This window comes from Salarias fasciatus, unplaced genomic scaffold (assembly GCF_902148845.1).
Source record: "Salarias fasciatus unplaced genomic scaffold, fSalaFa1.1, whole genome shotgun sequence".
NCBI classification, from domain to species: domain Eukaryota; kingdom Metazoa; phylum Chordata; class Actinopteri; order Blenniiformes; family Blenniidae; genus Salarias; species Salarias fasciatus.
Genome location: NW_021941374.1, coordinates 2,198,308 through 2,223,350, shown reverse-complemented (window position 1 = coordinate 2,223,350; position 25,043 = coordinate 2,198,308). Strand labels below are relative to the sequence as shown.

The 25,043-nt window shown below is 44.4% G+C and overlaps 2 protein-coding genes across 2 annotated transcripts; one reads left to right on the top strand and one right to left on the bottom strand.

The window, feature by feature from the left end:
* Positions 1-2,445: 2,445 nt before the first annotated feature.
* On the bottom strand, positions 2,446-12,592 carry LOC115385029 (1-phosphatidylinositol 4,5-bisphosphate phosphodiesterase delta-4-like). The gene is made up of 13 exons (XM_030087109.1): positions 12,433-12,592; positions 12,129-12,357; positions 11,655-11,784; positions 11,331-11,571; positions 10,953-11,154; positions 9,985-10,129; positions 9,708-9,860; positions 8,106-8,273; positions 5,028-5,184; positions 4,830-4,946; positions 3,470-3,847; positions 3,250-3,399; positions 2,446-2,555 (listed from the first exon to the last, which is right to left on the bottom strand). Exons 1-13 carry the CDS (start codon positions 12,587-12,589, stop codon positions 2,446-2,448), a joined length of 2,337 nt encoding a protein of 778 aa, XP_029942969.1. The 5' UTR covers positions 12,590-12,592.
* A 158-nt stretch (positions 12,593-12,750) lies between these two features.
* On the top strand, positions 12,751-24,830 carry cep70 (centrosomal protein 70). Its single transcript, XM_030087108.1, has 8 exons — positions 12,751-13,227; positions 22,344-22,443; positions 22,910-23,033; positions 23,333-23,513; positions 24,196-24,368; positions 24,452-24,511; positions 24,631-24,710; positions 24,814-24,830. Exons 1-8 carry the CDS (start codon positions 12,751-12,753, stop codon positions 24,828-24,830), a joined length of 1,212 nt encoding a protein of 403 aa, XP_029942968.1.
* The last annotated feature ends 213 nt before the right edge of the window (positions 24,831-25,043 follow it).

Here is a 25,043-nt window from a genome sequence, read left to right as displayed (position 1 = left end):
TGAGGTCATTCATGTATTGATAATTTATTGATCTATTTTGAAAGGTGAAGCAGACACGAGGCTGCAGAAGAAGTGAGGCTGTGAGCTCTTTATTTGGGGCTGAACGTGGCAAATAGATATGCGGTCAAATTTCTTCCAAAACAAGAAGCCACATGAAGCCAACAACAGTACATCTCTAAAAATAGAAGCCGTGGAAACACCCGACAGATGGAGGCTGTGGGGAGCAGGGACCTCCAGCAGAGGGAACACCAAAGCTCACAGTGCAACAGAGAGGGTTCTCACACAGCAGGGGTCCAAACAGAACACAGAACATCCTCCACCGCTTCATGTGTTCCCCAGAAACATTCCAAAGAGGAACCGCAACACCGAGGCCCTGTTCACAGCGTTTGACACTGAACATGGCGACCTTACACCACAAAGCTGCCTCGAGTTCATGCAAATGCAACTTCTTGAAAAGGTTCCAACTGTGTGGAGGAGAGGCAACAGTTTAAAAAGTCTCTGACTGTGTGGAAACAGGCCTTAAATGCGATGTGTTGAAAAGACTTTTGGGTCTGCGGTGGAAACGCAACTTTTTGAAGCAGCTATAACTGTGAAAGCAGAGAAAATACTACTTTTTTCAAAAAAACACTATGTCTCTAGAAACGGGGAAAGCCGCAACATTTTGAAAAGTCTGACTTTGCAGAAATGGGAGAAAACACAACTTTATGGAACTGTTTCTGTGGAAACGAGGAAAAGCACAAATTTTTGAAAATGCCCACGCTGTGTAAATGTAGATGGTGGAAACATCGTGTGGTGAGGGAGCGTATTGTTCTCTTCAGCCTGTGCATTTGGTTTCATTACAAAAACAGCCACCAGCTTCACCTAGAGGCCCAACGTGATAACTCCATCGTTTTCAGCTTTCCTGCCATTTCCATGGAAACATTTTCAGAATGTGTGAACAGGAAACTTTTAAGAAATACAAAACACCAAAACGCTGCGTTGCCAGTTGGACTGTCATGTAAACGGGGCCTCAGCTATGAAACAGTCAGCCCAGCTAGTGGGACTCACATCAGGAGGAAAACAGCTGGATGATGGGATCAGAAGCTAGCAGCATGTCTTTCATTCTAAAGATTATTGATCAATTGATTAATACGATAACACTGCTGGAAGTTTTCAATATATGCCAAAAATCTTCTAAAACAACAAGAAACCTTTTATGATCATATTAACCAGTTTACAATGTTTTAACTCACTTTTAGTTTTAGTTCAGTTTTAGTCAGAGCTGTTATTTTACTGAAGCTATGTTAAAGTTTAAAACCAGGGCTGGAGGAACAGAGTATCCACACTTTATTTTCCTCAGAATTCCCACTTTAACATTCCAGTCCTGTAGAAAAAAAGAAAAGTAGAATCCTATTATTTTTCTCTGATTTATTTTTTAGACATTATTTCCCTAACCGTTCTGACTTTTGTGTTTTCGTAATTTCAACATTAAACTCATTAAACTTATTTCAGTTTTTGTTGCAATCAAAATCTTGATACCCAATTTTTTTTTTTTTTCATCGATTTTTTGTAGAAGTTCAGAATTTCACAATTTTCAACATGTATGACAATGTAAATATTTTGTCCAGGAGTTTTGACATTTTCCCTTCAAAATTCTGACTTTGTTTTTGGATTTTTTTTTTTTTTTAATTACTGTTTGTTTGTTCTTTAATTGTTCCTTTAAAAAATATTCTTTAAATCTTCAAGTCCTGAAAGTTCACTTTTCAATTCTGACTTTTTATGATTTGGACTTGTTTTCCACTGAATTAAATTCTCTCAATTGTTATTTTTTGTTTTGTTTTTTTTTGTTTTTTTTTTTTGGGGGGGGGATTTTACATTGTTTTGAGGACTTTTCTTTCTTTTAAATCACAATTTACATTCAAATCTTGACAGTTTTCCTCAAAATTTTCATTTTAATCTTGGGCTGACGTCTTTTCATCTGAAATTCTAATTTTAGTTTTCATAAGAATCCTGACTTTCTTCAGTCTCAGAATTTAAACCTTTTTCTCCCATAACTTCAGATTGTTTCTCCTGGAATTCTTCCTCTTGCTTGCGGCAATTTTTATTAGCTTTCTGCTTACAATTTTCTTCACAACTTTCTTCTGGAATTCCAACTTCTTCCTGGATTCTGACTTCCTCCTGGAATTCCGGCTCTTGCCCATCACTAATTAAAGTTTTATGAGTTCCTGGTTCTCCGCTGGATTCCTGAGGCAAGAAAAGTATTTTTGTTCTGATTCCGTTGGTAAGTCGGAGGGAAATCCGACTCGAGGAGCAGCTTGTTGAAGGAATACTGACGGCGAAACATCCGGTGGCACATTCTCCTCGTTCCTGCTCAGGAACACGAGGAACCACTCAACATTTGGCTTGGAGTCCGACTTCACATCAAATACAGGACATGAAACAGCGGGCGAGGGACGAGCAGCATTCCTAGGGGTTTTCTGGAAGTTTCTCCATCTCAGTAATCCTGATGTGAACGAACAAGGAAGAGGGATGAATACTGGTTCCATCTTTGGAGAGCAGGTGGATGTGACGATAACCTGGCAAAGAGACAAACCACCGCAATCAGCAACGTCTCAGTGAGACACATGAAGGCAACGTTTACCATCATCTCAAGTGAACACCAAAAACCTTCGTAGCATTCTTAGTGAATTTACATGACAATGGACCACGGAGCAACTGGACACCTCTGAAAATGGTTCCTAAGGTGGAATTTTTGAATGATAAATAAATGGGGAAAATGTAACTTGTTGAAAAAGATCCAACGCTACAGAAATGTAAAAAACACAACTTTTCGAAAATACTCTGTCTCCATGGAAATGGGGAAAATACAAGTTTATGAAAAAGTTCCAACTCCATAGAAATCAGGGGAAATGCCACAGACTTCGTAGGAACTTAGGAGTCTACAACTTTATGAAACACTCCATCTCCACGGAAATGGTGGAAAAACTCAACTTTTCTGAAATGCTGCTACTACGGATGTGTGCCGCGGTATTGGACGGATAACTCTCCCGACACACTTGAAAGGTTGTCATGGAAACGGAGCTGCTGCCCCGATGAACTAATTGCTTCAGATTCAGATTCAGGAAGACGCCAAACCCTGTGATTGGGTTGCTGTGTGCACCAGGCCTTCAGACTTTATTACTTTCTAAAGTAGTGACTGGTTTTAGCAGCTGGCCGAGGTTCGGTCTTCCCCTGGAGAAAGAGGAATGGGGATAACGTGAGGAGTGTCACCTTGCTGCACGCAGCTCAGAGGAAGCGTGTACTGGCCCACAAAGTCGTTCTTGGAGGTCTTGTCGTAGTCCTCCACCACGAAGCGCACCATGGCCAGCTCGGGGGTGTGGATGGTGAAGCGCAGCGTGTCGTACCACACCGGGTTGAACCCTGAATGCAAAGGAGGGGAACGTCTGGGTGGATCTGTGTCGATGTGAAGAGTTTCCGAAAGGAATGGTACCGTTGTTCTCGATGTATCTGGTCTCCTGCTTGGCCTGGTCCAGAGGGACTCCGTGAATCTCCACTCGAACCTGCGGGTCCACGATGGAGTCCTCCTTGATGTTGACTTTGGGCAGCTGCTGTCCGCTGATCACCTTCATCACAGACAGTCGGGTTGAAACCAGCCCATCTCTACGGATGGGCAATGCGAAGCAGAGTACCTGTACAGTGAGCACGACGGGCCGGTGGCCATCCTGCCGCCGAGGCGCCTCGGGGTCAAAGCGCTGCTCGGGGTTCGTCATGAAGCCGGGCTTCAGGACGTAGCCACAGCAGGCGTTCTGCCGGAAGAGGCCGTCATTCAGGTCCATGGCCTCGCCCGCCGTCTGGAAGTTCAGAGCAACTGGACACGCCCACACGTTTCAGCAATCATTCCAGCAAGCTCAACAAATCAACAACTTGTGTTTTCTTAACATATTAGGTCCCATTTACAAGGTGACTTTTCAAGTGACAATAGGTCGTTCTTGCGACAACGTCTGTTTCCATGGAAACAGCAGAAAAACTGAAAACCATGTAGTTAACATGGTTGGCCATGAGTTGGCGCTTTCCCCTATTTTACAGAATTGAACTGCTTTAGAAACTTTGGGATTTTCCAAGTTTCCATGCTGTCAGTCGGAGCGTGTCCAAAAAGTAGTATTTTACCCCACTATGCATGGAGACAATGTCAGTGCTTTTCCAAAAAGTACTGCTTCTCATCGTTTCCATGGAAACAAAGTTGAAGTTTTTTCAAAACACTTTGTTTTCTCCTCACTTCCATGGAAAGAGTGCTGAAGCATGTGTAAACAACTGCATTTTTCTGTGTGTAAAGTGAGATAGAGTTGGACCATTTTCCCCCAATTTTGTTTTTCTCCATTAGAGCATTTTTTTGTTTCCACAGTCAAAACATCCATCCTTCCATTATCTAACCCGCTTGTCCTTCTCAGGGTCAACGGATGGAAATTAGCCCTTGGCTATAATCTGGCATGTTTACATTCATGTTTTTTTATGTATGTTCATCAACATGCACTTTCCCAATCAAATAAATGAATAAAAGGGTCACGGGGGGCTGCAGCCAGTCCCAGCTGTTGTAGGCGAGGGCGGGGTCACCTGGACAGGTTGCCAGTCTGTCGCAGGGCAGAGTCCAAACAATTTAAAACTATTTTCATTTTTCTAAGTTCCTACGGATGCCCTGCAGAGGAGATCGGACCTTGTATTTTAGTGGCTCTGAGCACCACTGTACGCCCAAAACAACCCGGCTGTTTTCATTTTCTCAGCTATTTTTGCTTTAAATGGTGAACAGGGCCTGAGGACCATCGATCCTCATCGGACTGTCGAGACGCCATCACCGATTTGGCAGCCGGCGTTCCACATCTCCTGAGGGTTGAAGTTGGAGGAGTCCGTCCGGAAGCCGGTCGGATAAACTCTGGTGAGTTGCCTGGAGTTGTGACGGACGAAGTCAGCTCCTGTGGGAAGAAGAGAAGAGAAGGAGAGCGAAGGTGCTGGCGTCCGTCCGGTGTCGATTCGCAGCGACCGCTGTCGCTCACCGGCCTCTCGCAGGTGTTTGCGAGCTTTGTTCTCGGTGAAGGACGCCACCTCGTAGAACTTGGAGTGGATGCGGGAGTGCTTGAAGCTGCTGAAGTGGACGCTCTTGCAGTAGACCACGCAGTCCGACAGCTCCTTGGACAGACGCTGCTTCGACTTCTGGAGACAGAATCACAGAACCGTTCAGGTTTCTGATGTTAGTGTCTACAACCTGAGGCCTGGGGACCACCTGGAGACTCATGGTAAACATGCACAGAGTGTGAAACACATCATATTACATCTCCACAGAGCTGAACTCAGATCATCTGTATAAAGAAATGCCATTTAGAATAGTCTGTTTTATAGTTTCAACAGGGGTTCCTGCAGAAATCAGTCAAATTTAAGGCTTTTTAATCCCATTTCAGTTCTTTATTTTTAAAAAACCAAACATTTAATGCTCAAGAAAAATACACAGGCTTGTTCTTTTGGAGTAAAAAAAGGACAAAACTACAAGCAGATTTTATTGCCGCTGAGAGTCAAAATGGATTTTTTGTGCCATTTGCGGTCTTAATTTTCATGAAATCAATGTACTGCTTCTGAATGCTTCTTAATGTCCTCACATGGCTGCAGTCTAATTGATTAGCAGTTTTCCTTCGGGCAACATAGCTGTTGACTTCCCTTCACACTGTGTAGAAACTCTCTAACTTTTATTGAACATCACCCAGAGTTCCACTGCGGCTCTTTTGTGATGTGATTTCACCAAACATCGAAGTGATCACCAATCAATCGTGATCATTTAGGACCATGACTCACCATTCACCTTCTCCTTTTTAATAACGTGTTGGACAATTCTTAATGAGGATGGCGCGATCTGATATACTGGATTGGTAACGGGTCCGATATGGACGTTTAAGCTCTACAGAATCACGTTACTGGCTGAAAAAAAAAACATGTTTTGGATTAACCGACTTCCTGTGAACTGGTGACCATCGCAGCTGCTTGTAACAACAGATTACCCAAGATAGCCACCACGCTTTAAAACTTTATTGTCACTGCTGTTAATCAGCATTCAGTTAACAGTTTTTAGCCAGGAAGAAGTTTGATTTAGTTCATATCTCTTTCAGGTCCCAGTCAAGTAAAAAAGTTTCAAAATAAAATGAATCCTGTCAGAAAAACTTCATGTTTCCACAGCAAAAAGTGATCCTTTTTCGAATAAAGGTCTCAAAACAGTTCAAATGAGTAAAATCAAGGGACAAGGGTCTGGATCACAGTTCATCTTGGAACTAGTTCAAAAAGCTAAAACTATAATAAGTAGCTCTCAAAATGTATTTGACTCTTCTTCATCTCCCTTCTTTTCAAAGGTTGAACCAGTTCTGTAAGTTTGATTTAGCTCTAAATGGTAAAAATCACTTTTTTACAAACTCATTGACAGAAGTTTCCCTTTTGCCCTGTTTCCACGGAGACAGAGTCAGAGTGGTTTCAAAAAGTTGTATTTCGTCTGTTTCCATGGAGATGGAGTAAGAGCATTTAAAAAAAGTTGCTCTTTAATGCAGCTGGATTGTTTCGAAAAAGTTGCACTTTCTCAGTTTCCATGGAAACGGAAACGGAGCATTTTCAAAAAGTATTTTGAAAAAGATGCATTTCCTCCGTTTCCACGGAGTCAAAGTGTTTCCAAAAGTTGCATTTCCACTGTTTCCATGGAGACAGAATTGGAGCATCTTCAAGAAGGTGTGCTTCCAAAGAGTCAGACTGTTTTGAAAAAATTGTGCTTTTCTTTTTCCACAGTTTTGGAGTGTTTTCAAAAAGTTGCTTTGTTCCCATTCCTTTGGAGACAGAGTCAAAGCATTTCCAATCAGTTGTATTTTTCCCCCATTTCCATGGATATGGAGTCAGAGACTCAAAAAGTGGCACTTCTCCCCCGTTTCCATTGAGATGAGTCTCAGCATTTCCAAAAAGTCGTGTTTTCATGGAGCAGCGTCGTTGCGTAAACTTCACACTAGTTGTTGATGCTCTTTGCTTCAGATGGTTGCCATGGAAACGGCCCCCCCAGGCTCGTCTTAGCCTCCGTGTCACGTGTCCATGGGCGAAGCCGCCGTCTCCCTCTGTCCCCGAACGCCTCAGTCGGCCGGCCGTCTGTAAAGCGATCTGTGGCTCTGTCTGCTCCCGCCCCGCTGCCAGCCTGCTGCATGTTTCATGAGCTCTCGCAGAAGTTTACACAACGGCCCGCGGCTCGTGGAGGCGAGGCGCTGTCGCAGCAGCGTCACGGGGAACTCCTGCTGGCTTTACTGACAGACAGCGTCACTGATCATCAGGAGGTTACTGACTGGGCCGAGCTCCTCGGCTAGCAGAGCTGGCAGCTCTTATGAATTGTTACTAAAAAGAAAGAAAATTAGCCTCAATTAACTAAACTTTACAATGAAATGAAATGAAATTAATTGAAATGAAAAAGCCAAAGCATGATGAGCATAAAGCCATGACGCTAGCACCGACATTCAGGGATTCATGGAACTTTACGGTCATAGCAGCTCACATTTACATGTTGGTGGAGGGAAATTAGGACTCAGGTCTCAGTATAAACAGCCTTAAGATAGTGAAAGCATGTGCTAACACCGTTAGCAACTCATATGTTCATGTCTGAACTTCAGAACAGCCCACTGAGGTTATTTGAGGGTCTGTTCAGCTGGGTGGTTCGCTAGCTTCAGCAGCTAGCAAGACCTTCATGATGCGAATGACACTTCTGTGACTTTTTCCAAATCTCCACTTTGGCCAGGATTTTTATTTGGAATCATTTTTGTTAACTTGAAGAAAGACTGAACACGTTGAAATCTCAACATTTCAGGAAAAATCTAAAGTGTGAAGTGTATCAACGTCTCAATTGAAAATGCATCATTTTTTATTTTACGTTTTGGAAAAAGTTTTCACTTCCACGACGTTTCAAGTGAATCTGCGTGGTTTCTATTGAGGTGGAAATGGATCCCGGGTCATTTCAGGGTGTGTTTCAGAACTGTGATCAGACTCTAATCAGAGTAATGACTCAATCAGACGGAGTGTGTTTATTTTGGGTTAATCTGACGTTCTAATCCACTTCCTGAGCGGCTAACCTTGGCGCGGCGGCGGACGCTCTCCCGGTGCAGGTTGTCGTCGTCGATGTCGGCCCCCTCGTCGTCGTCGCTCACCTCCCCACCCAGGGCGTCCTCCACGGCGCCGTTCAGACTGTCCTCCAGACCACCGATCTTCTTGGCCTTCACCAGGATCTTCCCCTTCAGCTCCTGAACGCAGCGTCACACAACACAACGATTTTATTCTTCAGTTATTCAAAATTCATGTTCAGGGCCTCTTAAAGACAAAACAATCAAATCTGCACCTTTGTTCTAGAAAAAAAGCTTCACGTTAACACGTTTCCAGTGAAAACACGTTGTTTTTGCATTTTCATTTCAGAAAAGTTTTGCATTTATGTGAAATTTCAGGTCAAAATGCATCATTTTTGTGTTTTGGTCCAGAAAAGTTCTGCATTTATAGAACGATTCAAAAGAACAACACACTCTAAACATTAACAATGAGAGATCACAGACATCTGAATGGACAGTCAACCAAGTTGCATTGCTGTTATGGTGGCTGTCAACTGTTTACAAAACTGTCAAGCGTTTTCAAAAAGTTGTGCTTTCAGAGACTCTGAGCATCAACATCATGTGAAAGGACACCAGAAGGTTTCAGTTTTCTCTCAACAATGTCGTTAAACAAGGTCTCAATAATCACCCATTAAACATCATCAACTCTTAAAAGTTCTGCCATGTAGAGCTGTGACGTTCAATGAACGAGCCGTTTGTTTGAACGGCTCTTTTAAGTGAACGATGAGAGCCGGTTCACAGCTGTCTGAGAGCCGTTCCTTTTTGTAAATTGTCCATGTGTCCTTCACGTGTCTCCTGAGTCCCTTCTGAGTCCCTTCTGAGTCCAGCTGTCACCGCTGCCTTCATGTGAACGACCGAGTTTCAGTTTTCCAAAAGCCTCTCGCTCCAGTCACCTGAACGCAGCAGCTAGCTAACTAGCGGAGGAGGAGTGTCTCGAGACCGGAGCGGATCCGGTGTTTTGGAAGAACTGGTTTCCTTTTTAATTGGCGACTGGGTTTCTTTCTCGTCCCTTGTTGCTGATAGATGCTAAAAACCAGACAAAAAGCTGTGTCCAACCTTTTATGAGTCTGATTTCAACATCTGCTGCTAGCAGCAACAGCAGCAGCAGCAGGAAGTGCTAAAGGAAGTCAGTCACTAGTTAAGAAGGAAACCAGTTAAATTATAACACCGTATTTATTGCGTTATCAGAGGTTTTAACAATGGAACACACACCATAAAATGCCAGCTAAAGGACACGTAGCAGCATTTTGAAGCTCTTTTCTGGGGACAACATGCAAGGTAAGCCACAATGTAATGTGTATCAGAAAAAAAACATCTCTTAAATCTGTGTCATTAAACAAATTAAAGCACCAGATAACAACTCATAACTGACAGCAACCGTGTCAGTTGTCAGAAAGTAACAGATTGACTCTACATTAATGAGGCTGATGTATCTAATAGAGTCACGTGACGTTCGTCAGGGAGCCAGTCTTTTGAACGGCTCTTTCAAATGAACGGCTCCTCAGGAGCCGGCTCCCTTCAAAGAGCCAGAAATCCCAGCACTACTGCCATGTGAACATGAAGCGGGACGCTGACCTCGGGCGACGGCAGTCTGATGTGGGCGCTGCCTTCCAGCGTGCTCTTCAGCAGCTTGTCTCCCAGGATGAGGTCCAGGTGGCGCGCCATGACGCGCTGCTGCTCCACGTTGCAGTGGTTCTCGATGGACAGGATGACCGGGAACTCAGACACCTGTGGGCGGAGCCAGAGTCCAGCTGATGTAATCTGAGTCCTCATCCCTGTCCCCCATCCCACCTCCTCCGTCCCTGTCCCTGCCCCCGTCCCCGGTCCCCCATGTCCCGGTCCATCCATCCACCTTGAAGGCGTAGTTTCCCACGGCGCTGACCACGTCCTTGAAGAGGATCTTGGAGGTGAAGGTGTGTCCGTGGTAAACGATGGGCTCGCCGTTGGCTCCGTCCCAGCAGTCCACTTCCACGCAGCGGCAGCCCCGGGTCAAAGCCCTGAAGGAGGACGTTGGACGCAGATTCAATTCTGGGTTAACAATGGCTTCCCAGCACAGGCGTAATTTACGTAGGGTTGGTGGGTTATGAAAACCCACGGGCCCCCCTGGCGCCCCGACGCTCTGTGTTCCGAGTGAGCACCGCTCTGCGCCGCTGTGACGCTCCGTGTGAGCACCGCACCGTTCGGCACCACTCGGCATCGCTCGGACATGCTTGGATACGCTTGGATACGCTCGCCCCAGAGCCAATCAGGGAGAGGCTTTTCATTCATTGTTTATTTCATTCTTTGAAATAAATGAAACGGAGCAGAAAGAAGTAAAACTTATGATGTCTGCCCCTACCAGCCCCACAACCAATCAGAAGTGCCTCATAAATGAAGTTAAGTTGAAAGATAGTGGCATTTCCTGGTTAAAAACAGGTAAAATATCTGGAACTGCTTTAAGAAAGATAAAAAAGAAAAAAAAACTTCTGGGGAAATGAAATAAGAAATACAATCACCTGAACTCAAGTAATACATTTTTTAGTGAAGCACTTATAGCCATTGAGCCAATAGTTGCGTTATATACTTTTTCCAGTTTCAGCCATTTTTTTTTTTAAGATAACATTGTCTGTTTTTATGTATTCCCGGTAATCTGAGCTCTTTTAGATGTTCTGAGCAAGTATTTTTACAAGCAAATTGGGACAATTCTTAGATATTTTGCTTTTTTTTTTTTTTTTTTTTTTTATTCATTCATTACTCATTTCTAAGCTAACGTTACTTTGTAAGCTAATGTCATCAGCGGCTGTCGCAGCTGTCTGAGCTGTGCGAGCGGAGCAGGCTGACCTGATGTAGCCCTCCACACTGCTCTGCCCTCTCAGCTGGTCCTCCATCAGGTAGGTGTTGTGGGAGGAGGAGATGAAGTAGTTGCAGAGCGGCTGGCTCATGTCCTGGAAGACGTTCCTCCTCCGGGGGTTGAAGATGGAGCCTTCGGCCGAGCCCAGGTACATCAGGAAGCCGTCTAACGTCATGGAGTCCAGCAGCTTGGCTGCAAAGAGGCGGGTCAGAGGACAGATACCACTGCTGTGTCGGATGAGTACAAGTACAAGTGCTAACCTTTAGCTACGATCAACACCTTGTACTGACAGCAGTGCTACTCTTGAGCCCAAGGTTACGTGGGTTCTTTCCTCGGTCAGTCCTGAATGTGATACTCTCTCTCCTCACCTGCCTCTGAAGGCTCGTATGTCTGGATGAACTGCTCGGCTCTCTGTCGGACGTCTTCGTCTGCGTCGGCCTCCAGCTGCTCCTCCCTCAGGAAGTCCTCCAGGTCGGCCAGAGACAGCTTGTGTCCGTCCGAGGAGAACTCCTGGAAGACCCGCAGCACGTCGTCCCGCTGGGTCAGCATCTTGTAGAACAGCACGAACTCGTCGTCCTCCAGCGTTCCGGATTGGGACTTATCGGCCATCTGGGGAAAGACGAGCAACGTCAACGTCTGGGCCAAAAAGACGATGAGATGAAGACAGGTGGAGACGTGCTCTGCTGGCTGACCGTGAAGAGGCGCAGGGCGTGGTGCTCGTTCATCTCCACGTTCATCATCTTCAGCAGGTCCTGAACTTCCTTGAAGTTCATCCGGCCGTCGTTGTTCTTGTCGGCCTTCTTGAACCAGTCTCCGATCCACCTGGGTGATGTTTAGGAATCAGAAAGACGGATCGTGGACATAGACATTCAGCTGTTACTTTAAATACCAGTCTTTCCGTCTAAACACGCTGCTTCACTTGAAGATGGAGAAACATGCAAAAAGAAGCTCGGCTGAAGATTCGGAAGTTTGACAGCCATCAGGGGAAACTATGGAGTTTCCATGACAGCGTTTAAAAGGCCAACTTGTGACTTGTAAACTACATTGTTTACAGTATTTCTGCTGTTTCCATGGAAACAGACATTGTTTTCAAATCATTGTCATGCAAACAAGGCCTCTGATTGGTTAAATCTGAAGATGATGTCACTGTGGTCTCAGCAGGATACTGGTCCAGTCTCTCCCTCTCTCCCATGTTCTCCAGGTTCTCCATGAGCTTCCTCATGCCGTGGATCCAGGACCGGGCCTCGTCCTCGGACTCGGCCACCAGGTCCAGGTTGGACCTCCGTCCCCGGAACACCAGCGTGAAGCAGCGCTCGGCCGGGAACTCGTCGGCGATGCTGAGGAGAACCTCGCTCTGGTGGCCTTCTCTGACAGCCTCCACGTCGCTCACAGAAACTGCACACACACCGGAGAGGGTATGAGGAGCTGGGAGGGCCGTCGTGGTTCTGGGGCCCTGTTGGGTCCTCTTACAGGTGGAATGGGCGTTCCCGGCCTTCTTGGACTTGTACCAGATGGTGGTGAAGTCGTCCTGCAGCTTGAAGTATCGCTGCTTCTTCCAGGTCCGGGACTTGATCTTCCTCATCACCGTGCCCACCAGCATGGACTGGAGGTTGTCGTCCCCCTCCATGCCTGCGGAGAACCGGAGAACCTTATGGAGAACTGTGATAAGAACCATGTGGAGAACCACTGGAGAACACCAGTGAGCCATGTGGGGAAACATGTAGGGAACCATGCGGAGAACCAATCCCAAGTGGGGAACTACATGGAGAAACAACACCATGTGGGCTCATGAAGAAACAGCATGACATGGAGAACCACATGGTGGGGGACTACATGGAGAACCACATGGAGAACCACATGGTGAACCACATGGTGAACCACATGGAGAACCACATGGAGAACCACATGGAGAACCACATGGTGAACCACATGGTGAACCACATGAAGAACCACATGGTGGGGGACTACATGGACAACCACATGGTGAACCACATGGTGAACCACATGGTGAACCACATGGAGAACCACATGGTGGGGGACTACATGGAGAACCACATGGTGAACCACATGGAGAACCACATGGTGGGGGACTACATGGACAACCACATGGTGAACCACATGGTGAACCACATGGTGAACCACATGGAGAACCACATGGTGAACCACATGGAGAACCACATGGAGAACCACATGGTGAACCACATGAAGAACCACATGGAGAACCACATGGTGAACCACATGGTGAACCACATGGAGAACCACATGGTGAACCACATGGAGAACCACATGGAGAAACACATGGAGAACCACATGAGGGAACCACATTTAGAACAAATGTTTCAATCAGCAAGTCTTCAAACATGCAGAACACAATGTGTTTATTTTCATTTCCACTAATAGGCAACAAAAACAAATAAATGCATAATCTATAAATAATCTATAAATAAATGTACTGAACATAACCTTTAATTTGTGAACCGTTACTTATTTATAATTGTTAAATAATATAGTTTTAATCTATCGATAATTCACAAAAGATCAAATATATGTAAAATATTTATTATTATCTAACACATGCAAATGAAATTGTAATCATTAATAACTAATCAAAAATAATGTGTTAAAAATCTATAGGTAATCTATTAATGGATATGTAAATAATATATAAATAATTCATATTTAGATGTAAAGAAACTGAAAACAACCTTTAAGAGATTTATAAATAATCTGTTAATAATTATGCATAATCTGTATTAATAAATAATCTTGAACTGGGCCTTCAACATTGACAGAAAATATTTAGTCATTTATCTAGATGCTATCCTTAAGCAATTTGCAAATGATCTGTTAGTTATATCAGTAATCAAGAAATAGAGTATAGAAATAGAGTAATAACAGTAGATATAATACATATACATAATTTGTCAATCACCTGACTATTATGTAAACAGAATTTGCAAAAGAACTGTTGACAAAGTATAAATAATATGTAATCTGTAAATGATGTATAAATGAGAATATTCAATCGATAATATTGTTGAACTGATTTAATAGAAAACATTGACGGTAAAGATTGACATCTGGATGGTAGTCTGAGGTGGAACAGGGGAACTTACGGAGGCCAGTTCCAGTCAGCGCCATCTTCTTCTCACCTGAACATCTGGAAAACAGCAGATCCAAGTCAAGAGATTTCCATGTTTGACGTGTTTCATGGTTTCACGTCTCATCTGCTACTGCAAATAAAGGAACGTTCAAACCGCCAGCTGAACGAACATTTAGTCCAGAGTGGAACCTCGTCAGTGGAGATTAATAAAGTCTATTCTGTTCTATTCTATTCTATTCTATTCTGAGGGCATCCAGGATCAGGATGGAGGCTCACTAGCCATGTCTGTGTGTGTGTGTGTCTCTGAGTGTGTGTCTTATTAACTGTCAGTCTGTCAGTCAGTCAGCCTCTCTGTCTGAGTGTCTGTCTGATGTGAGTGTGTCCTCGTCCTGTGTCTGTCCTCCTCCTGGCTGCTCTGTCTTGTTCTCATGCAGACAGTAACCCTTCCCTGTCTTCCCTCCTTGTGTTCTCTCTTGAACCTTGAGCTCGTCTCCTGGTTCTGCCTTGACTCAGGAAACTCTATGAAAACATCATCGGACACTCCGTCTGCTCCTCAGATGTTCTGACAGCTTTTCAGAACATTCATGCATGAACAGAACGTTTCTGCATTGTTCTGCACTGGCTCATCTTCCATGGGTGTTTTTCTCAATCCCATGGAAAACACTCATATTAAACACATGTGTATACATGGACGGCATACAAAGTGATCCACGATCAGTCCTGGTTTTCCAGGGCCCTGGGTGGAGTGGATTATATGGCGACCTGTGACATGAGGACAAAGTCTCCCAGGGATTTTTCAGGTTCTGCTCAGTAGCTCTACAGCAGCAGTCCTCAGTGTTTTCATCTGCTGGATATCTGCTCAATAACGTTCCAACATCTGCATCATGAGCTGTTCAGAAAGCGAGCGCTCCCCGAGCCAGAGGCCCGCCCCGCCCAGCACCACGCCCTGGTGTCGAGCACCAGGTCTCTGCTCCGTCTGCTGATGTTTCAGACTAACTGGTGTCCGTGTTAACTTGTGACCAACAGATGTTGAAATACCAGCTGAAACTTGTAGTGGTTCTAGTGAACGTCGGTTTTCTACAGTTACAGTAAACTTATCAGTTTAGAGTCTTTAGTGAGTCTGATTCTAACATCTGCTGTTTCCAGCATGTGTTTACAGGAATCCATCACTCGTTACCATGGGAACCAGTTCATCCAGAACACCGGGCGGCGGTCCGCTGGTAGTCTACCACCGAGCTCTTTCAACACCTGGCTCCATCTCTCCTCTCCAGCGTTTGCTCTCTCAGGGTTTTTATTCAAAAAGTATTTCTCAGCCAGCGTCCAGTTCTTCTGCTGGCTTTTGACTTTCCTGCTTCCTGCTTCCTGCTTCCTGTCACCTCATCACGTCAGTACGTATGAGGGAACGCATGGCAGAACCAATAATCCCCGTATATATGCACCGTATATATGAGGCACGGAGCGGATTATCAATCGGCATAGACCACCTCGTACAATCGGGTCCAGAAGACAATCCGCTCTGAGTGAAGCGGATCAGGACCAGTTCTCTGTTGTGATTCCAGCCACTCCTGTCGTCTCTGTGCATAAGATGAAGAGTGTGTCATGACAAACCATTCCCAGCGAGCGGGTTCCCCGTGTTGTCCTCTGAATTGCCGCTCTCTCTCGTTTGGCTGCGTTTCGTCCAGTTTGCACTTTCAGTCCCGGCCCAGTTGATCCCCGTTAAGCCGGAGCTGTCAGAAACATTTCAGTCTGAGAGGAGGACGGGCGCTCGCTCCCATCAGCTTCTTTAAAAGAAACTCAGCTGACATGTGTTTGTAACCGATGTAAACACACTCACACTATCTGGTTTTCTGGACAAATTCAGCCTGACTGGGCCTTTGATGCCAACACTGGTTCTTCAGGGTTAGCATTTAAAGCTTTATTAAAAGAAACCGTCATGACAGAGAGAGAGAGAGAGAGAGAGAGAGAGAGAGAGAGAGAGAGAGAGAGAGAGAGAGAGAGAGACATAGGAGGGGCAGAACATGGTCTAACCTAAATAGTTATTTTAGGACCTTTTAACAAAACATCTCAAGAGCAAAATGCTTTTTTTTTTTTTTTCATATTTCTATCAAAAGAGTTGCATTTCCCCACATCCCCACAGACACTAAGTGATTTCAAATAGTTGTGTTTCCCACACAGACAGAGTTGGAGTGTTTTCAAAGGTTGTGTTTTCCAGAGTCCGAGTGTTTGATAAAAGTTGCACATCCTCTGTTTTCACTCAGAAGGGGCATTGATGAGAAGTTGCAATTGCAATTTCAGTGGCTCTGAGCAGCGTTTCTATGGGAACAGACCGCCCCCCCCAAAAAAAAAAAAGAAAAAGAAAAAAACCATCATCCCTTTTCACTTGAAATCATGTAACCCGGGCCTGAATGTTTTTTTTCAATATCCTGGAAACTCCTGTTTGCATTCCAGGAAGTTTCTCTGACCCCACGTTTGGTTTTCTTTTGGATCAAGAGATACTTCTTTTGTTTTTGATGTGAACCTTTTTTGGTTCACAAATGTAGATTTCTAAAAAAAAAAAAAAAAAAAAAAAACTAAACTAAAAAGAACTTATTAAAATCAAAAACCAATCAATGTCAGGTTATTTGCTAAACATTTGAAATGAGCGGAGAATATAGCAGTGTCTACATCTCAGTGGAAACCCAAAATAACATGATGAACTATGATTCATCTGACATTTATGTTGGCGGCCATTTTGAATGAAGTCAAGAATCTCCCATGATTCCCAGTTCCGCTCAATTGTTTCTGACTTGTTTTTTTTTTTTTAATGCAAAGTTATAATAACATTATTTTTTGTTAAAAAAGCTACTTGCTAGTGGTACATCAGAAATACTTTACATATCTACGTAAAACCTTTACGTTTTATGAACTTTAATATTTTGCTTTATTCAAGCTCAATATAAAAAATGATAGTTTCAAATCCAAATCATTTACATTGTCATGTTCTACATTATCTGTGTGTTTTTGATTGTCACCTGTAAATTTAAATATGCTCACTAAAGCCTCTTGAATCGTCCTCATGTTGGACACCCTGCTCTATAATCTGAGATAATCCCGCTGCATTTGGTGGATGACAACACTATTAGTCCAAATTAATCTGAACAAAAGACGTTACATTATGAATTCATTCATTAGAATTAAGGGTTTTTTTTCTCTGACTGATCGTCTTGAAGCCGCACCTCATTTAATCTGAGGTTATTGTGTAAATGATCAACAGTCTGCACATCGAGACGATATGGATGGACAATAACAGGAAGTCCATCTCTAAAGACGTCCAGATGGGAATATGAACGATTCAGAGACTTTTGAAAGTGATACAATGTTTCAGTTAATAAAATAAATGTTAATAAAAGTGTTGGATTAAAAGACAGATTACATAAAAGGAGATCAGAGGAGAATGTGAGGAGAGCAGGATGACGGGTAAAGGTGAAGAACCGGAGAGGAAAGAGGACAGAGTGAAGGAGAGGAGGAATGGAGGAAAGAAGGAATATAGGAGTGAAGAAGGTCTGACCTGCTGTAGGATCATCGTGGAGTCCAGTTTTTCCCTGTAGAAGGAGCCTGTATGCACCGAGTACTGGACCCCGGTCTGAACCCTCCTGATGGATTACTGAGAGAGAGAGAGCGAGAGAGAGAGAGGTAGGGAGGGAGGGAGGAGGGAGGAGGGAGGGAGGGAGGCTTCCCCTCTCATCATTTAAAGCTCATGCAGGGTTCAGTTCCCTGAAGGAACTCTCAGGCTCATGTTTCAAGTAAAAACATTGTTTCAGAAAAGTTTTCCATATTTGCACAGCAACCGTTTTGAAAACAAAGTCCATTTAAATACAAACAGCAGAAAAACTGAAAACCATGTTTTCATGTTAGTCCAGGAGTTGGTGCTGTGGTTTGACCTAAACCCATTTTACTCTGGCTGCGAACCGGGTCTAGAGAGAGACCATCGCATCACGCAGCAGTGAGTGTGTGACTCCCCATAGTGATCAAGGGCTGCATTTCCACCAGATACAGTCTGCTTGTAGCTGGACTCTCTGCAGCCGCAACAGCTGCAGGTGATCCGACAGCGATCTCCACAAATGGCGGCCAACATGCCAGACGACACCAGAGGCTACAGCCAGAGGCCACAGACGACCAGAGACAACAGACGGCCAGAAGCCACAGACGACCAGAGGCACACATGACCAGAGGCCAAAGACGATCAGAGACTACAGACGACCAGAGGCCAAAGATGACCAGAGGCCACAGATGACCAGAGGTCACGGACAACCAAAGGTCAAAGACGACCAGAGACAACAGATGACCAGAGGCCAAAGATGACCAGAGACCACGGATGACCAGAGGCACACATGACCAGAGGCCAAAGACGACCAGAGACAACAGATGACCAGAGGCCACAGATGACCAGAGGCCACAGATGACCAGAGGCCACAGATGACCAGAGGCCACAGATGACCACAGTGTGGTCCTCCAAAATAAGAGTTCCCCTTGCACTCCCCAACACACACACATCTGGTGGGGATGGCAAAGCTCTGCGGAGTTCTAACCCGCTCCTGATCTATTGTAAAATGGACTTCAGTAATGAAACCCTGTTACATTTGCATCCTTTTTCAGGGAGCTGGAGCATTTTTGGTCCAGCTCCCTGAAAATGGATCTGGACTATTTTTGGTCCAGCTCAAAGTTGCTCCAAGTTGCATTTTTAATGACTCTCACCACATAAAACACATGAAAGTTTTCTGTTTTTACTTGAAAATGTTGCTGACAAAGAAAGAGTCTAAGACTGAGCCAAAGACTCCTTTTTATATTTTCAACATATTTCTAAATTTCACCTGAACATTCACTAATTTAATGTTTTTATTTTATTTTTTGAAAACATTTTCCATGGGAGTCATTTTCAGAGTGCATATTTAATCCAGATTAGGGGCGAACCCTGAAGGTTTGTGTTTTCAGACAGACGCAGTGGCTGCTGGGTAACGCAGTCCCCGGCCGGAGGTCACCGTCAGTCTGACTGGAGTGTAATCTGACCTGAAAGTGAGCCGCGGCTGTGGATTATTAATGGGAACCTGAGCAGGGAGCTGAACACTCCTGAACGTGTGTGAGCTCTCAGGTTCAATCTGCCTCGGTGGCGGTGTTGAAGGTGAAGCGGAGGAGGGAGATCTGTCAATCACACGCTCACATGGAGAATGCCCCGTTTCTACGGCAACCACATTGGGTGAAAATGGAAAAAATCTGAGTTGGATTACACAACACTGGCGATTTGTATCAGTGAAAACAACCTTTCGAAAAGGCTTTGTCTCCATGGAAATTAGGGGTGCAATGGTTCAGTTAGCCCACGGTTCGGTTTGTACCTCGGTTTCAGGATTACGGTTTCGGTTCGGTTTCGGTTCGTGCTTTGCATTAAAAAAAACAAGAAGTTTGACTTTCCAAAAGATTCATTTTATTGTGCTTTAAAGAAAACTAAACTATGACAATGCCTCTTAGCCTTAACTATTATTTGGCTTATACATGTTATCAGGGTGAGGTTAGGTTATCAAAATAAAATACAATATAATAATTAATGTGGAAACAGCAATACTGTGATGATTAAAAGATAACAATGGCAATAATAGTCATAATAGCAATTATAAAATTTAAATAGAATAAAAATATTATACTAACTGTGATAACATGTGATAATAATAGATATAACAGTACAATATCACAATAATGCTGATCAGAATCATACAACCATAATATCAATAGCAATCAAGTACAATATACATCCTTAAACCAATTCTCTCAGTAAAAATCTCTGTCTGAAGAGTTTATGACTTCATTTCATTCTGTGTATGTCTGTGTGTCCTCCATGTATGATGTTTACAATAAACTCCATCAGAAATTGAAAACTGATTGATTTATGGTCACTTCTATGCGGCACACAGCAGCAGACTCACGTGACAACAATGCTTGTTTTCGTTGGTTGTTGCGTTATTTTAGCCCCGCCCCTTCCCTTTTTTGATTGACAGGTATGTGACAGGCTTGTGTGTGATTCGTCCCGGTTCCACAGCGGCGGCGCACCAGACAAATTTACCGGTAATTTTTTTCAGTTACTTGGGACCGAGCTGATCGGGAGTCGGGGCCGAGTTGGTCGGGGGTGGCTTGGTTTGGGGCCGTGGCGACAGTAAACCTTCGTCATTATAATCCACAGGGAAAACGAAATGTCCCCATACCGCCGATTTGAAGGAAGCCGGTGCTTCTTCAAACTCCGGTCTCTTCGCCCCTCCCCTCGCCATAACTTTTCTTTTGTTTTTCTCCTTCCTGTCTCAGTGTGAGACACTGAGCCCAGCTTCCTCCTCAGTGAGAGACTCCGCCCACTCGGCCATGTGCTCGCCTCCCATTGCACAGTCGCTGCATATTAACTAGCGGGGCGGGGTTTGTACAGAGTTGGGTGAGGAGGGGAGGAGGGGTGTCTGCAGAGCCGGAGAGCAGGCGCTGAATGCCTCCCACAGCTGTTAGAAATGATTTAATTGTAAAACCGAAAAAGCGCACTTCATGAAGGCGAATTGAGCCATGCAGGGCGAACCGTACGGTTCGGTTTTAAACCGCAAACCGTTGCACCCCTAATGGAAATAGGGAAAATGCATTGGGAAACACTCGGATAAACATCAATAAAACCATCTATTGGTCACGCACACCTCGGTGGTAGTAAATAATAAACTAACAGCAGCAACTTGCGGACCAGTATGCTAGCTGCATTGTTTTCAGCACTTCTGCGGTTTCCGTGGAAACGGACATTGTTTTGGGACGTTGCCATGTAAATATGAAACTATTCCAAAATGAAAATCCAACTTTCTGAAAACAATCCATCTCCATGGAAACAGGGGAAATGAAACCTGAAAAACATTCCATTTCCATGGACAATTCAACATTAGCTCTGCACATGCTCAGTGGATCAGCAACAACAACAAGGCTTTTCTGCAGTGTCATGACACCCAGGCTGACCTGGTCTTGGCCTGGTCCTGGTCCCAGTCCATTTCCTCCTTGTCCTGGTCCTGTTCCCAGTCCATATCGTCTTGGTCCTGTCATAGCCCCAGTCTATATCCTCCTAGTCCTGGTCCTGGTGCCAGTCCATATCCTCCTGGTTCTAATCATAGTCCCAATCTGTATCCTCCTAGTCCTAGTCCTCCGAGTCCAGCTCGTCTCCAGCAGAGCCATGAAGCTTTTATAAGATATCATGGAAACAATCACTTGTTTTCATTGTCATTTGATTTGCATTTCACATTACCAAGATTAAAATGACCAACATTGCTACATATGTTAGCACTTGTCTATTTTGGTTTTTTTGATACAAATTTTTGGTTATTTGATCCCGTCAAGCTAATTTCACGACTGAATTATTCCTGTGGTTTGATGGATCAAAATGAAGCTTCTGATTAATAAACATGGGACAATATTCAAATTTTATATAAATTAGAAGCTAAGCAACTAAGATGCTAGCAACTTCCAGATGTCACCAAAACCTGCTGGATTTACTCCACAGAATATTTTGTGAGAAAACGTTTTCTTTTTTTAATTGCAATTGATTTTTTTTTTTTTTTTTTCAAATTTGAAATGACCTGAAGTCTTTTAGGTTATGAATTGTCCTGTAACTGAAAAGGTCCCGATAGCATCGTGGTGTCAAAAAGTTTGACTTTGCGGTGTTGTGGCGCCCCCTTATGGGTGCCTGGGAGGAACTGTGAGATCTAATAAACTATGGAACATGACTTATCAACACACTAACCCCCAGCTGATGGTCATCCAGGGTGTAAAACAAGCCACTGGCAGCCATCCGTACAGTAGAAATTCACTGTATTCATCGAATCCCCTGTTTTTATCTAAATGGACAGCAGCAGCATCATATGTCGTATCACCATCAGTACACCCAATGATTTATCAATGAAAATGGTCATGGGACTGTATGTGACTGAATGGGTGGTCCCAGAGAACCCCCCACCCCCCACCCCCCTTTCTGTTATGCAGCCCATCGTCTCTGTAGAAACCTGATCTGAGGAGAGTTCTGACAGCTGCTACATTACCGGTCTGTCCTCCTGTGAGAAGACATGGGTGAGAGAGGAGCTGCTGCTGCTGCTGCTGCTGCTGCGTCGTTCACCTGCAGGAACAGGACCTACGTCTACCTGTGGACGACTCAGCAGTTCCAGGTACAGTCTGAACCTCAGACCTTTGTTCCCCCCCCCATTCATTACTCATCTTTACTGACTCTAATCTATTGCGTGTGCAGCGGGAGCAGGTGGAGTGGAGCGACCTGAACAGACTCCTGCAGCGGCGGGGCTTCATGCCTGTCAGCTTCACCGACCCTGCAGAGAATAAAAACCTTCCCGGTAAGAAAGAATCTGAATCTGATCATGATGGAGTTCTCATGTTGGTCCACTAGGTGGTGCTGTTGTTTGATTTAGTACTGATTCCAGAGAACATTATGCTATAAACATTAAGAATGGGAGAACACAGAGAACAATACACTCAAGTGACTTTTTACGGAGTTTTAATGGACATTTGTTTAATGAAGTAATATTTTCCATGTTTCCATGGAGACAGTCAGGACATTTGCAAAAAGTTGCACTTTCCTCCGTTTCCATGGAGACAGTCATATGTTTTCAAAAAGTAGCATATCCTCATGTAGATGGAGACAGAGTGGGTGTGGTTTCTAAAAGGAGCTGTTTCAACAGAGGTGATTTTAAGAAGTTGTGCTTTGCCTCATTCCCAAGTGTGAATATCTGATATGAACTTCTATGTTGGGAATCGTATGGAGAGACACAGTGTTTGTTATCTGATCTCTGACTCTGTCAGATTTGGTCCTCTTGGACAAGAAGTCTTGCAGTGACCTGCGGTCGGCGTTGAGGACGATGCTGAGTGACTGTGAGAGGAGGCAGACCCAGATCCAGGAGCTGGTCCAGTCCAACAAGCAGCTGAAGTGAGACATCACTCCTGAAACAGTGTTTGAAAAGTCCTCATGCAATCCTAAAACACCCTGAAGAACCTTAATCCGTGAACAACAACCCCCCACCCCAAAAAAAAAAACAAAAAAAAACAAAACAAAACAAAGAACACCCTTTCCACAGGCCGACACTCCTAAAACAACCCAAAAACCCTCCGTTAAACGACACCCCTAAAACAACCCAAAGGATAGACACTGAAGACTCTCCTTGATCTGATAAGCTGTCTTTGAGGGCCGGATCAGAAGGTTCTGGTTCAGTCTGTGTTGTGTTTCAGGAAGGAGGCCCAGAAGCACATGGATCGAGCTGCTCAGCAGACTCTGAGGGTCTCAGACCTACAGGTCCTGTTGGGCCAGCTGAAGACCCAGGTCCAGGACCTGGAGAACCGCTACCTGAGTAGGACCATGGAGAACCATGTCCACACCCAACAGTTACAGCAGGAGAGGGAGGAGGCGCAGGTAGGTCACAGAGCTGGTCTGAGGAGATCTGAGGGGTCTAGGAAGTTCAGGGGAAGTCTGAGAGGATCTGAGGATGTCTGAGGGGGTTCGTACTGAGGAAGTCTTGTTAGGCCTGTTAAGGTTTGGTAAGGTCTAAGAAGAACTGAGAAAGTCTGAAAAATTCTGAGGGGGTCAAAAGTGGTCAGAGGAGGTCTGACAAGGTTTGAGATGGTCCAAGGAGGTCCGAAGGACTCTATAGAGATTTTATTAAATTTACAAAGGCCCAATTAGGTCTGAGATGGTCAAAGAAAGTCTGAGATGGTCAGAAGAGGTCTGAGAAGGTATGGGAAAGTCTGAGAAGGATTTAAAATGTTTTAGAAGGTCTGACTGAGTGTGGAAAGGTTTTATACATTCTGAGGAGGTTGGAGAAGGTCTAAGAAGGTCTGAGGTTTTTGGAGGTCTGAGGATTTCTGAGGTTTTTGAAGGTCTGAGAAGTTCTGCGAAGGTTTTTCAGGGTTTAAGAAGGTTTTAAAAGATCTGATGATGTCTGAGGTGTTACAAGGTCTGAGGAGGATTGTGGTTTTAGAAGGTTTGACAAGATAACACAGTGATTCACCAGCATGGACTCAAAGATCTTTGAAGGCTTGGCAAGGTTCTGGAAGATGTGGAGTGTGAGGACAGTGTCCTCTGCATGTCTTCTCAGAGACGGTGTGAAGTTCTTGAACAGATGCTGTGTGAACAGAAGCAGGAAGCATCGGAGCTCCACAGGAAGCTCCACTTCACCGTCAGAGAAGAAGAGACCAGAAGGGCCAGACAGGCTCGGACCTTCCAGAAGGTCTGCCGGAGGGCGGTCCAGCAGAGTCCTGCAGACCAGCAGTAAGATCTAAGCTCTCAGTGATCAGCAACAATGGTTCCTGGAGGTGGAGCCAGGTTCTCCACATGTTCTGTTGTCATTGTAGGATTCTGGACGTGATGGCCTTCTATGAAATGAAGCTGGCTGAGGTTCTGGATGAAGTCAGGTAGAACCAGGAAGTAATTTTGTTGTTGTGGCAATTTCCTGTAAATAAAGCAACTTCAAATGAAATTATAAAAAAAAAAAAGAAAGAAAAAAAAAAAAGAAATGTCTTCTTCTTCTCAGCATCGTCCTGAAGCTGAAGCAGCACCAGGAGTTCTTCCCCCGGTTCCACACTCTGACCAAGGAGATCCTCAACACACTTGGTAACACATGCACGCACACATAAACATGCTGAAACACACTAACACACTCCATACCGCAGCTGGTAACACATGAACTCACTCAGCGCGTTTCTGTAACCAACAGACCTGATAACACACTGATGCACTCAGGACTAACACATTAATGCATCCTGTGTGTGTGTGTGTGTGTGTGTGTGTGTGTGTGTGTGTGTTCCAGGTGTGAGTCAGCTGGATGACGTCCTTCCTGCTCTCAAGTCTTTGACTCAGACTTCTCACTGAAACTTTGTTCTTCATGTTTTTTGTCTCATTTGAAGAAAACAAATAAAACTGAACAAAGTTCAATGAAGCCACATT

Coding starts and splice junctions, on each gene's coding strand:
- LOC115385029 (XM_030087109.1), bottom strand. CDS start 12,589: ATGGAGGGGGACGACAACCTCCAGTCCATGCTGGTGGGCACGGTGATG. Junction 10,130..10,952: donor AGTGTGGAGGGCTACATCAG/GTCAGCCTGCTC, acceptor GTCCTCCTTCAG/GGCTTTGACCCGGGGCTGCC. Junction 2,556..3,249: donor TCTGAGCTGCGTGCAGCAAG/GTGACACTCCTC, acceptor TCTCTTTGCCAG/GTTATCGTCACATCCACCTG.
- cep70 (XM_030087108.1), top strand. CDS start 12,751: ATGAAGAAACAGCATGACATGGAGAACCACATGGTGGGGGACTACATG. Junction 23,034..23,332: donor CAGTCCAACAAGCAGCTGAA/GTGAGACATCAC, acceptor GTTGTGTTTCAG/GAAGGAGGCCCAGAAGCACA. Junction 24,369..24,451: donor CAGAGTCCTGCAGACCAGCA/GTAAGATCTAAG, acceptor TTGTCATTGTAG/GATTCTGGACGTGATGGCCT.